The sequence below is a fragment of the Oryctolagus cuniculus genome, chromosome 8 (assembly GCF_051225735.1).
Source record: "Oryctolagus cuniculus isolate XC-2025 breed Fujian yellow rabbit chromosome 8, ASM5122573v1, whole genome shotgun sequence".
In the NCBI taxonomy this organism is placed as follows: Eukaryota; Metazoa; Chordata; class Mammalia; order Lagomorpha; family Leporidae; genus Oryctolagus; species Oryctolagus cuniculus.
This window is the reverse complement of record NC_142874.1, coordinates 24,034,538-24,047,048: the sequence shown is the minus strand read 5'-3', so window position 1 is coordinate 24,047,048 and position 12,511 is coordinate 24,034,538. Positions and strand designations below refer to the sequence as shown.

At 39.9% G+C, this 12,511-nt stretch overlaps 1 protein-coding gene across 1 annotated transcript in view; it reads left to right on the top strand.

The window, feature by feature from the left end:
* LOC103346717 (putative ATP-dependent RNA helicase DDX60) overlaps positions 1-12,511 on the top strand; it is an 80,255-nt gene that overhangs the window by 39,718 nt on the left and 28,026 nt on the right. The window contains 7 exon segments of the mRNA XM_089301756.1: positions 909-1,024; positions 2,452-2,591; positions 5,926-6,035; positions 6,131-6,235; positions 7,784-7,909; positions 9,172-9,299; positions 11,532-11,684. Of these exon segments, the coding sequence (XP_089157882.1) occupies positions 909-1,024; positions 2,452-2,591; positions 5,926-6,035; positions 6,131-6,235; positions 7,784-7,909; positions 9,172-9,299; positions 11,532-11,684 (878 nt within the window).

Genomic DNA, 12,511 nt, shown 5'->3' with positions numbered 1-12,511 from the left:
ATATAAACATACAAGTACATATATACACATGGACATGTGAAGAAGTAGAATGACCAATGGAATCATAATTTTTTCAAAAATTGATATAGTAACTTCCAAAGAGGGAAGCTGTTATAATCTGGGCTTCTGAAATGCTAGAGGCATTATTTATCTTGATTTACAGGTGCAGTGACAATGACATTTGCTTTACTTCATTTCCATGGATAATACTTTGTGATCTGAAAAATCAAGCTTTATGTAATTTATTGAATCTTATGTTTCACAACAAAATAAAGGTTAGGAAAAGAATACAAGCATTGTGTTAATTAATAATTAAGTATATTGTAACTTATGCATTGCTATACAAAATATAATTGGCATCATTATTTTAATGTTTACTGTGATTGGCATATATTCTAAATAATTTCTAGGAAATTGTATTTCCTCTTTATAAAATGCCTTTGAAGATAGATACTGTTATCTATCAAGACTGTTTAAAGGTGTTGAGATTAGTGATGCATAAGCAAATGTGGGTTTGTATCAAGATTTATCTTAGTATCTGTTTAGGACAATCTCTGTCATTCAACCAGTGTTTCTTTTGTAAATAACACTTAACATGTGTCCTTTTGTTCATGGTGTGCTTGATGCGCTTTCACTACCACGGCAGGCAATAGTACTTGCTTATGGGTCAGTCATCACAATGTGTTACAGAGCAAGTCATTCCTAAATACATTATTGTTAAAGTCTGGAACATACTGTGATTCTGCAAAACATATTGGCTTCTTTCACAAGCTTTGTCAGTGGGTAAATGAATGTTACTGAAATGGAGAGTAGAAGGGAAAAGTAGGTCTGGTAGCAAGGTAGTTTATTAACATTAAAAAATAAAACCCCTGTCCCCATTCTGACATTGAGTCTGTTTACACTGACAGGTTCACTGCCTTGGGGGAGAAGTTGGAGCGGAAGTGTGGGAACATCTCCTTGTTATGATTCGTTGTCCCTTTTTGGCCCTTTCTGCTACTATCAGTAACCCTGAGCATCTCACTGAGTGAGTCTGAGATTTATATTCATTCTTTTTTTTTTTTGAAAATTAAAGCTTTTCTTGTTTAAAAAATTTTATTTAATTTAAAGTATACAAATTTCATCCATTTCCTGTATGCAGATTCGGGAACGTGTGCAGAGCTCTCTGTGTGCACGGGTCCAGCTGCAGTGGTCTGCCCTGGCAACCTAGGAGTTCTGAAAGTGTGGCTCTGCACCCAGAACTTACCCAGCACCCGCTACACCCTGCCCCCTCTCACAGTCACAGTGTTTTCACAGTCTCAGCACCCTGGGCTCCCACAGACAAGGACTGCAAGAGAGTACACTCTGCCCCGCTAGGCTGTCCTGTCCACAGGGAGGCTGTGTGTTTCACCCTGAGCAGACTCAAAGTCCACAGGGATTTTTCGCCTTGGTAGAATCCCTGGGTTGCAAGCAAGCACAGTACTTGCCATCTGCAGCCCTGCTGCTTTCAGAACTGTGCTGGGTGGGTACAAGAGCCCTGAGGGTGGCGCTTCCCTTTGGTGGGGATGGCTCCCCCTCCCCGCCCTTTGCCATAAGGGTACAGAGGAGCTGGTGTTGTTGGCCTGATGACAGGTGGGGACAGACCCCACCAGTTGATTCGAACTGCTCTGGTTGCCCCTGCCAACAGTTCCCACTAGCTACTGGGTGCGCTCGGAGAAGCTGGAGCCGCTGCTCCGATCATGTGGAATGACGCCAGCTGTCTCCCAGCCTGTTAGCTGCAGGGCGCTGGTGTGGTAGCGGGAGCCGTGGTGAGGGAGGTGCTCGGCTTTTCTTCCCCCACTCTGGGTGAGCAGTCGCCCCAGCTCCCCTGAGGGTTCTGGGCTGGACTCAGATACTGCACAGTCTACTAGATTCTTCTTCCAGCTGCACCAGCCATGGTGTGGCAAGGGCCGGTGCAGTCTGACCCCACCTGGCTATCCAGGTGGGCTGCTGGTTCCTTTGTTGTGTTCCTGCTCCACGCTCCGAGCTCCTTGCTGTGTGCCTGTGCCTTCCCCTTAGGTCCAGGCCGTTTCCACTGCTTTTGCAAGATCTCCCACTGCAGTTTTCCCGGAGAGTGTGACTTCACTTGTTTTTCTGCTAAGTTCGTGGAGCCTATAGAAGACTTCCCTGTCACTGTTCCACCATCGTGCCTCCCTCCAGTCATATCTGCTTTTTAACATCTTAAGAACAATTTTAAATTTGCAGACAAATTATGAGATACAAAGAGTTACCATATTCCCCTTCACCCAAGTTCTGCTATTACGCTTTATGCTGATATCTTTGTCAAAGTTAATGAACCACACCCATCATTTCCAATTTTTCATTTTATCTTTTTAAAATTTTTTTATTTAAGGTAAACAAATTTCATGTGATTCATATATACAGACTTAGGAACACGTTTTTCTGCAACAATGATTGTTCTCTTTTTGTAACTAGGTGGTTGGCGTTAGTTAAAGGATATTGGCAACGTGTTGAAAGCACAATGGAAAATGCTGATCCATCAAGAAATGCCTTAAAAAGCTCAAAGAGACAACAATGAACAAGAGTAGGAAAGCCATCGTACAAAGTTAGACTGGGTATGGATTTCTTCACTCGGGAGAGGGGAGTGCAGAAGTAGCAAGCATACCCCGTGTGCTCGTCACATTTGAGGGTGTTCTACATACGCAGAGCAACTTGTTCTTATTGTAACCGTGAAAGGCAGTGCATCTTACTTTCACTTACAGAGGAAATGAAATAGATAGGAAACAGCTCTAGGAGGTGATATTCCATGTTTACGTCCACAGAGCTGACTGACTGAACTTGGAGATCAGATTCTTTCCAAATATTGTCTATTTTGGTGTTGTGCGAATTCCTTCATGATTTAATGTGATTGATATGGAGTCATAGCCAAGATAAGCATTTCACTCCTGTTCTGTGAGAAAAGACTCAAACAAACCTAGAGGACAGTTCTGGCTCACTGAACAATGTGTTTCAAAATTTCCAATTCACCTGTGGTCCCAGCTTCTGTGCTATCCCCTGTTTCATCTAAGAAATCTTCTCCTTTCAGGACTTTCTTGATAGTTTGGATTATTAATTGTGCTCTGAAATCTGCCTTTGAGTTTCAGGTTTTCTTCTAGAACGCTCTCCCTGGGTCACTTTCCTCTGTACTTGGCCAAGTCCTGTCTACTCTTTATTGGAAAGATTCTGCCTTGCGGCACATCCCGAACACCACCTTGATTGTTCTAGGTCAGGGCCCATAGGGTGTCCTATGTTACGCAATTTCCTACCACCTGTGGTAGTTATTTTTGTATGTGCCCCTCTTTTCCTTGGAAAATACTGGATATTTGAAATCATATGCTTTTATCCATATCATAATTGTTTTATTATGCACATACTCTAAATGTTTTACTATTGAATTGAGTATTCCTTACCGCATGCATTTGGGACTATTTCGTGAGAATTCTCTGAAGTAGTATAGAATCATGTTTATCTGACTACTTTTTTATTTTTCTTTGTATAACGAGAACAGATTTCAGATATACAATTTGCAGGACATAATGATACTTCCCACTCTCCCTACTACCCTCCTCCATCCTTTCTTTTTTTCCCTTTTAATTTTTGCAATAACATACTTTCAACTTCTTTCATCACAGGGCTAGTCCTCCACTAAATAAAGGATTCCACCCATAGGAAGACCACTGTTCTACAGGGGTGTTGACAAGGGCTATAAGCAATAATCAAATCTCAGGATGTCAGTGTCACTCATATACATGACTTTTTGTGTACTCTATATCTTACTTACCACAAATCAGAAAACCTACTATTGTCTTTTTGGTTCTGGCTTATTTCACTAAGTAAATTGGTTTCCAGTTGCATCCATTTTATTGTAAAAGACAGGATTTCATTCTCTCTCTGTTTTGTTTTTTGTTTTTTGTTTTTTTTGGCTGAATAAATTCCATCATGTATGTATACCACATTTTCTTTATCTAGTAATCAGTTGATGGACATCTAGGTTAATTCCATCTCTTAGCTACTGTGAATTTCAGATTCCTATATGTGACATTCATGCTGTTTTATTTCATTTTTGTTTTAATTTTAAGAATCAATATGCTTATAGATACAAGTCTAAGAACATAATGGTATTCCCTTCCTCCCTCCCAGTCTCCTTCCTGCTACCTTTCTTTTTTTTAAGTTTTGAGATAGCGTATTTTAAATTTCCAGTACTGTAAAAAGGCTGAATACTAAAAAAAGGTTAATACCTTACCTAATAAGAAGTTTAACATGTAAAAAGCAAGACGACCCTAGTTTAGTGGGAATATACACAGCGGCTATCAATAATTGAAGAGAAAAAGTGACCATTTCACCCATACATTTTTTAAAATGAAATAGAAGCGATGACAATGTAACATTTAAATATTTCCTGTGTGGTTACAGGATAATGATTAAGTTCATTTAGACTTTAAGCCATTTTACACAGAAGAATAATTTTTGCAGATTGCAATGCAAATAATTATACATTACTTTTTGATACTCTTCATTACCACAGATCAGGGAAAACATATGGTATTTGTTTTTTGGAACTGGCTTATTTCACTAAGTATAATGGTTTCCAGGTACATCCAATTTATTGTGAAAGACAGAATTCCATTTTTTACAGCTGAGTAATATTCCAAAGTGTATGTATTCCACATTTTCTTTGTCCAGTCACCACTTGATGGACACCTGGGTTGATTCCATATCTGAGCTGTTGGAAATTGAGCTGTAATAAACTTGGATGTACAGATAACTCTTTCATATGCTGATTTTACTTTGTTTGGGTAAATTCCCAGGGGTGGGATAACTGGGTCATATGACATATCTTTTTTCAGCTGTCTGAGGAATCGCCATACTGTCTTCCACAATGGCTGTATTAGTTTGCATTCCCACCAACAGTAGATTAGAGAACCTTAAAAAAAAAAGGTTAATTTATTTGAAAGCAGAGTGACACAGAAAGGGAGAGATTGTCCATTTGCTGGTACATTCTCTCAATGACCATAATAGCTGAGAATGGGCCAGGCTGAAGCCAGGAGCCAGGAGCTCCATCTGACTCTCGTACGTGGTTGGCAGGGGCTGAAGTACTTGGGCCATCATCTGCTTTCTCAGTACAATATCAGGGTGTTGGTGGATGGAAGTGGAGCAGCCGGGACCTGACCTGTCACTCTATGGGATGGCAAGGTTGCAAACAGAAGCTCAACCAGGTGTGCCACACAGGCCCCATATACATGTTTTCACTTGACAATGTCAAAGTACCTCATCTGTGCCAGATCCCACTCAAGTCCCCAGAGATAGAGCAGAAAACAACTCCTTGCTTTCCTAGAGCTTAATTTTTATGGAGATGCAGGGTTAAACAATGCGTAAGTAAAATAGATAACATGTTAGGTAGGTAAATGCTAAATTGTCCTAATTTTAAGTGACATATTAACAAAGCCCTGTGGCATACTGGATTCCTGGATTTAAAAAATGAGTGAATGACAGAAGAAGGCTCGTTTTCTCTGGGAGATGGTGATACTGTTCTCCAAGACAGGGAGATGATCCAGTAACACCCGTGTTTCCTATTGAAATAGTTGAATGGGTTGCAGGCCTTTTTATTCAAACCATGCTCCTTATGCAAAAGCATGCTTTCCAAGAATATTTAGAAAAATATACACTAGGAATTACAAGAAGCAAGGATGGACTGTGACTGAAGATCCAGGCCAGGAGGGCAGGTAAAACATCTGTGTGCGGTATAGGCACATAAGTTCCTCCTCCACTGCATGGCCCTGTTGTCGTTTTGTCGACAGAGGCTTCCAGCACAGCTCTCCCTAGGCCTAGCTGTCTTTAGAAAATCGGAATTACATCATTGCTGAGAGACACAAACCCATCTTAATCCGCATTTTAATTCCACTTTCACAGTGTGTTACAAAGAACGATACAACGATCTAGAAAAGTATGTGTGTTCTCTAAAGGATAACGATTTTGTCATTGCACACTACCACCCGTGCGCTGCACTCACAGTCAACCATGTAAGTACAAAAGCACTTTGGAAAAGGAGGCGTCAAGGTGGTTAAAATCTGCATATGGGACGGAGATCAATGGTTTTGCATTTTCTGCTTTTCAGATAGAGAAGTATGGAGTCCCTGCAGACCTTCAGTTTTCTCCTCGGGAAAGCATACTTCTGTATGATGCTATGGTACACATTTGGCCAGAACGGTCAAGAATGCAGGTGTGTGTATGAAAGTAAACACTAGGAACTGTTTCTCTCTCTGTGTGTGCGTAAATACGTATAATACACTTACATATGTATATATATTTCAAAAATTAGAGGAAATGGAGTTGTAAGTTTGTTTTGGTGCAAAGTAATTTTGAAATTCATGCAGTTTGTTTCACAATACACATTTCCATGAACTTTTAGGAGATTTCTCGTGTGTGTGTGTGTGTGCATTTCGTGTATGTCTGTGTATGTGGTGTTTGTGTGCATGCATATTTGCATGTGATGTGTGTATGTGTGTGTGTGAATGTGGTATATGTATGTGTGTGAACGTGATGTATGTGTATGTGTGAATGTGGTGTATGTGCATGTGTGTGTGTACGTGGTGTGTGTGTTCATGGAATGTGTGTATCTGTATGTTGTGTGTGGTGTATGCGTGTATGTGCATGTGGTGTATGTATGTGTATGGTGATATGCGTGTTTGCATGTGTGTTGTGCTTGTGGTGTATGTGTGTATGTTGTATATGTGTGCATATGTGTCTGTGAATGGTATGTGTGTGTGTGTGTGTCTGTGCATGTGGGGTGTGTGTGTGTGTGTTTGTGGGTATTCCTTAGCTGATATTTCTAGTCCTGTGGCATGATAGTCCGTTAAGAATGAACAAACTAGATAATGGTGTTACTCTGATGTAGATGAAGGCGTAGTATTCCATAGTTCAAAGCAGAAACTTCAGAGACTCATTTCTCTAGATTTAGAAAAATTAGTTAAAAGAGCTAATAATGCCTATTTTGTAGCATTGTTATTAACATAAGCCAAATAATTAAAAGTTCTTAGAATAATGCTTTGCTACAGTAAGAATGATATGTCTTTTTTTTTTTTTTGATGGGTTTTGTCCCTGCCTGTAACTGAATGTCAAGCTGAGAAGTATTTTTCCTCCCCCAAAACTGTGCTTAAAAACTCCAGTGCCACGGGCCCCTTCTGGTTTGCCTCTCTTGGGGCCCCCTCCATGCCACTCTGGCTCTAATAAACCTTGCTTTTTTTTTTTTTTTTTTTTTTTTGACAGGCAGAGTGGACAGTGAGAGAGAGAGACAGAGAGAAAGGTCTTCCTTTGCCGTTGGTTCACCCTCCAATGGCCTCCGTGGCTGGCGCACTGTGGCTGGCGCACTGCGCTGATCCGATGGCAGGAGCCAGGTACTTATCCTGGTCTCCCATGGGGTGCAGGGCCCAAGGACTTGGGCCATCCTCCGCTGCACTCCCTGGCCACAGCAGAGAGCTGGCCTGGAAGAGGAGCAACCGGGACAGAATCTAGCACCCCAACCGGGACTAGAACCCGGTGTGCCGGCGCCCCAAGGCGGAGGATAGCCTAGTGAGCCGCGGCGCCGGCCTTAAATCTTGCTTTTTAAATACTTAAAAACATTATGTGTTCAACTCCTCATGTAGTTAACGCTGTTCATAAACATGGATGCAGTGAACTGAGAGACTTGCCTCATAACTGTGCATGTGGCAAACTTTAGACCAGGTGATAACTGTATTTTCTTTGGTATTTGTGCTTCTTCATTTTCAAGGAGTTAGAACCTGAAGAATTCAGCTGCTTCAAAAATAAAGTAGTCATCATGAGGACAGATGCCAAGAAATATGAAGAGGAACTGAAAAAGGAACTGCTTAGTTGGATGCAGCTGGACCCAGGCAAGGTTGTGACAGACATTTAGGATTTTTTATTTAATATAAAATGAATCTGATTTATTCAGTTATGGTAAAGAAAATCCCCATAGGGCTCTTTAGTATTTGAATATGGAAATCCTATTACTGTACTTTGCCATTCTACCTTAAATTTAGCCAGCTAGGTAAAGAAAGATGTAGAGAATCATTACTTTAGTTCCATCCGGGACAGCCCACACCTGCTACTACTATATCCTCTTTGAATGTGCACCTCAGTCAGTAAAACTCACTGGGACAGGCCACACTGATCTGCAAATGTGAAAACCACCTAATGTCCCAAATCATTATTAAATTCATGAGGGGTTCAACCCTGGCTGCTTATCAGGAATCATCTAGGAAGCCCAATCTCATCTAGAGATTCTGAGCTGATTGACCTCCAGTGGACTGGGGCACTGGAATTTTAAAACAACCTCCTATGTAATTTTTAGAAAAAGATTTATTTATTTATTTGAAAGAGTTAAGCAGACAGAGGAGAGAGAGAGAGAGAGAGAGAGAGAGAGAGAGAAAGAAATATCTTCCATCTGCTGTTTCAATCCCCGCAACTGCCGTAATGGCAGGAGCTGGCTGATCTGAAGCCAGGAGCCAGGGTCTCCCATGTGGGCACAGGGGCCCATGCACTTGGGCCATCTTCCAGTGCTTTCCCAGGCCGTAAACAAAACAGCCAGGACACGGACCTGCACCTGTATTGGATGCTGGTGCCATAGGAGGAGGCTTAACCTTCTATGCCACAGTGCCAGCGCCCACCCTACTGAATCTATTACCTTTTCTCTGGTAACTTATACCACGTAAAAATTGTAGCTTAAAAAATAATGAAATATCCTATTAAAATACTATTTGTAGACCATACGTGTATATGTGATATCTATAGATAAGAAAAACTATTTCAGATATTCTTGCCATTAAATGTTGAAGTCATCCTTCTGTAGCCTATATTTACTGATAATGATCAGCATTAAGTCATGATAATCCTTTCAGTAAGCACAACACCACAGTATTACATAAACTTGATCACAGTAGTGTAGAACCATGTCATTCAAGTTTTCTGAGGTTTTCATTGTATTTAAATGCTTAGTATATGACTGGTTGAAATCCTAACTTTGTACTTACATTGTCATTCTGAATATACTGTTCAACAGCAACTTGCTTTTCACCCTCAAATATCTGCGCATTCTGTTGCCTTCCTTTGCGGTCGTCAGTACCTTATCTGCCTTTTATTTGTGGTAACTTTATTCAGGTGAACCAGTTACTGCAGTACCTTAAGCCTCAAACTTTTGACAGTGCAAGAATTGAAAAGGAACGAATGCTTCCTTGTTTTGTGGAAAAACTTAAAGAAATGGATAGGCTACCAGCAATATTTTTTTCGTAAGTAATTATTTTCTGTGGAAAGCATTATACATTGATTTATATGAATTTGCAGACTATGGAAAAGGAAGAACTTATAATCTGACATATCTTAGAATTTGAGAAATTTGTGAGCATATTGAAGTTATATTTTCTTTTTAAATTTTTAGAATATAGGGAACAGATTTCATGCATTTTATAGTTGTACTTTTTTTTTTTTTTTGACAGGCAGAGTGGGCAGTGAGAGAGAGAGACAGAGAGAAAGGTCTTCCTTTTGCCATTGGTTCACCCTCCAATGGCCGCTGGGGCTGGCACACTGCGGCTGGCGCACCGCGGCCGGCGCACCGCGCTGATCCGATGGCAGGAGCCAGGTACTTATCCTGGTCTCCCATGGGGTGCAGGGCCCAAGCACTTGGGCCATCCTCCACTGCACTCCCTGGCCACAGCAGAGAGCTGGCCTGGAAGAAGGGCAACCGGGACAGAATCCAGCGCCCCGACCGGGACTAGAACCCGGTGTGCCGGCGCCGCAAGGCAGAGGATTAGCCTAGTGAGCCGCGGCACCGGCTATAGATGTACTTCTAAGATAAGCACAGTTCCCTCTCTACCTCCCTCAATCCACCTTTCTCCTTTCCTTAATTTTCCTTTAATTTTTGCAATAACATATTTTCTGTTTTAAAAAAGATTTATTTTATTTATTTGAAAGACAGAGTTACAGAGAGAGGTAGAGACACAGAGAGAAGTCTTCTATCCACTGGTTCACTCCCCAGATGGCCACAATGGCCAGAGCTGCACTGATCCGAAGCCAGGAGCCAGGAGTTTCCTCCAGGTCTCCCAGGTGGGCGCAGGGGCCCAAGAGCTTGGGCCATCTTATACTGCTTTCCTAGGCCACAGCAGAGAGCTGGATGGAAGAGGAGCAGCCGGGACTCGAACTGGCACCCATATGGGATGCCAACACTTCAGGCCAGGGCTTTAACCTGCTGTGCCACGGCGTCAGCCCCTGCAATAACATATTTTCAATCTATTTTATGACCACAGGATTAACACACCACTAACCATGATGTTCAACAAGTAAAAAGTAGGAAGACCAGAGTTCCACAGGAATATAGAAAAGGGTTATAAACAATAATCAAATCATAAGGTATCAGTTTCATTCTGATATGTTATTTTTGTATCTATATCAACTAGCACATATAAGAGATATTTTCTATAGCAACTTGGATATAATACAACAGAAACAAACACTCTCCTACTGAATTTTATTTGAAAATCTAATTGTATGGCTTGGTAGAGTGGAATTTCCTGGGCCATAAGTTAATAGAAAGTTCAACATATTTGTAGAATCAGATATGGTAAAAAGAGTAATGTGTATTTGGCAAAACAGAGTACATACATTAACATACACCTATATACACATATGATGGCATATTGAGTGTTTAGTCTGCCATTTTTCTTTTGTGAAGTTTTATTATATATAAGCTCTCTTTAAGTGGAAAGAAAAGACCTTGAAGAATATTTATGACAATCACTTCAAAGAATTAAAAGAAAAATTAGATAGGGCCTGGTAGCAAGATGATTTAATTAGCAATCATGTTTTCATCAGCTCTTTGTGGGAGGTTTAATTTATGCATATTGTGTATATGTGGGCACTCACCGACATAGAGTATATATATACATATATACTATATATATAAAACTTCAAAATTGGAAGGAAAATATGAGGCCAAATTGTCAATTCTTTACATGTCTGTATAGGAATGTGCATTGATCTTGTAATAAGTCTGAAAATTTTTGAGAAAAGTGAAGAGAAAAAGGTTAAGCCAAATATGAGGAAGTACAAAAGTACTCCTAGAAATCCAATTCCTAACTCAAACTTCATGTCACAGGTGAAAAGGAACTAACTAGTAACAATGACAAGTAGGTGCTGGTCTGTTCTTTACAAAGATTCAGCAGTCTTAATATGGGAACTGTGTCAAATGAGAAAAGAGCAGTTTTTTTTTTTTTCCCTAGTAAAGAGCCTTTACCTAACTACTCTTACCATAGTATCAAAATTCACCTTTGTAACTAACTCTGATCTTCCCTTCCATTCACATGAACTCTGATTTAGGAGTTAAATGGGCAAAAATGAATGAATGACAGAGATTGATGTTACCCAAACAAAGGTTCCTACATCCAAAAATTGTCTTTATTAATGAATGCAGGGCTGGACTGGAATGAGCATGCAGTTATCCAGTGTTCTCACATACTTTACTTTAGATTCAGCATTCACTCAGTGGAAAGGTCAGCTTCACACCTTCTTACTAATATGTTGATGAGACAATATACTCATAGTCACAACTCTGAAGGAGAGAAGAATTTAAACAGGAAACTGGAGAAAGCAATTAAGTCTCAAAGGAGAATGTACGCTGCGTGAGTATTTCTACTGGAATTGTGGAATTCATTGTGAACTGAAACCTTTAAGTGTGCAATTATTTATATAATTAAAATCATATTTCACTGCTTTATGTTTTTATGATACACCAACTTAATTTAATTAGAACATCATTTTGGGGGACTTATGTGGGAGAAGATTATTGAGTATTTCAGTAATTGTACAATGTTTTACAGTAACTTTCTTCAGTTGATTAGCTGATTTCTAACATTTTCTTAGGTCCACAAAGTTTAAGTTTGTGATTAACAACCTAATCATATATTTAAAGTCCCACAACACTCAGTACCATTATAGGGATCAAGCTTCATTATGAGTTCTGGGACAAAATATATTCAAATGATAGCAGATCCAAAAGCTTCCTACTCACTTATTATTTCATTCTTTTTGTTGGTGTTTCTTTAACTAGATAATTGAAATGGTCTGTCTTTGAATTAGTTGATTCTTTCTTTCACTGGATTAAGTTTGCTATGGAAACTCTTGAATTTTTTGTTTCGATGATTTTGTTCTTCAGCTTCAGAATTCTTGTTTATCTATCTTTGTTGAACCCTCATTTTGTTCATGTATTATTTTGCTGATTTTTAAAATATTTTCTTTCTATGTTCTCTTATATATTGCTCACTAAACTTCTTTAGGATGATTATCTTGAATTCTTTGTTAGGCAGTTCATAGATCTCCATTTCTTCTGTTTTAAAAAGATCTATTTATTTATTTGAAAGACAAAATTGGGGGGGTGGAGAGAATCTTTCATCTGCTGGTTTATTCCACAAAGAGCTGCAACAGTTGTAGCTGGGCCAGTCTGAAATCA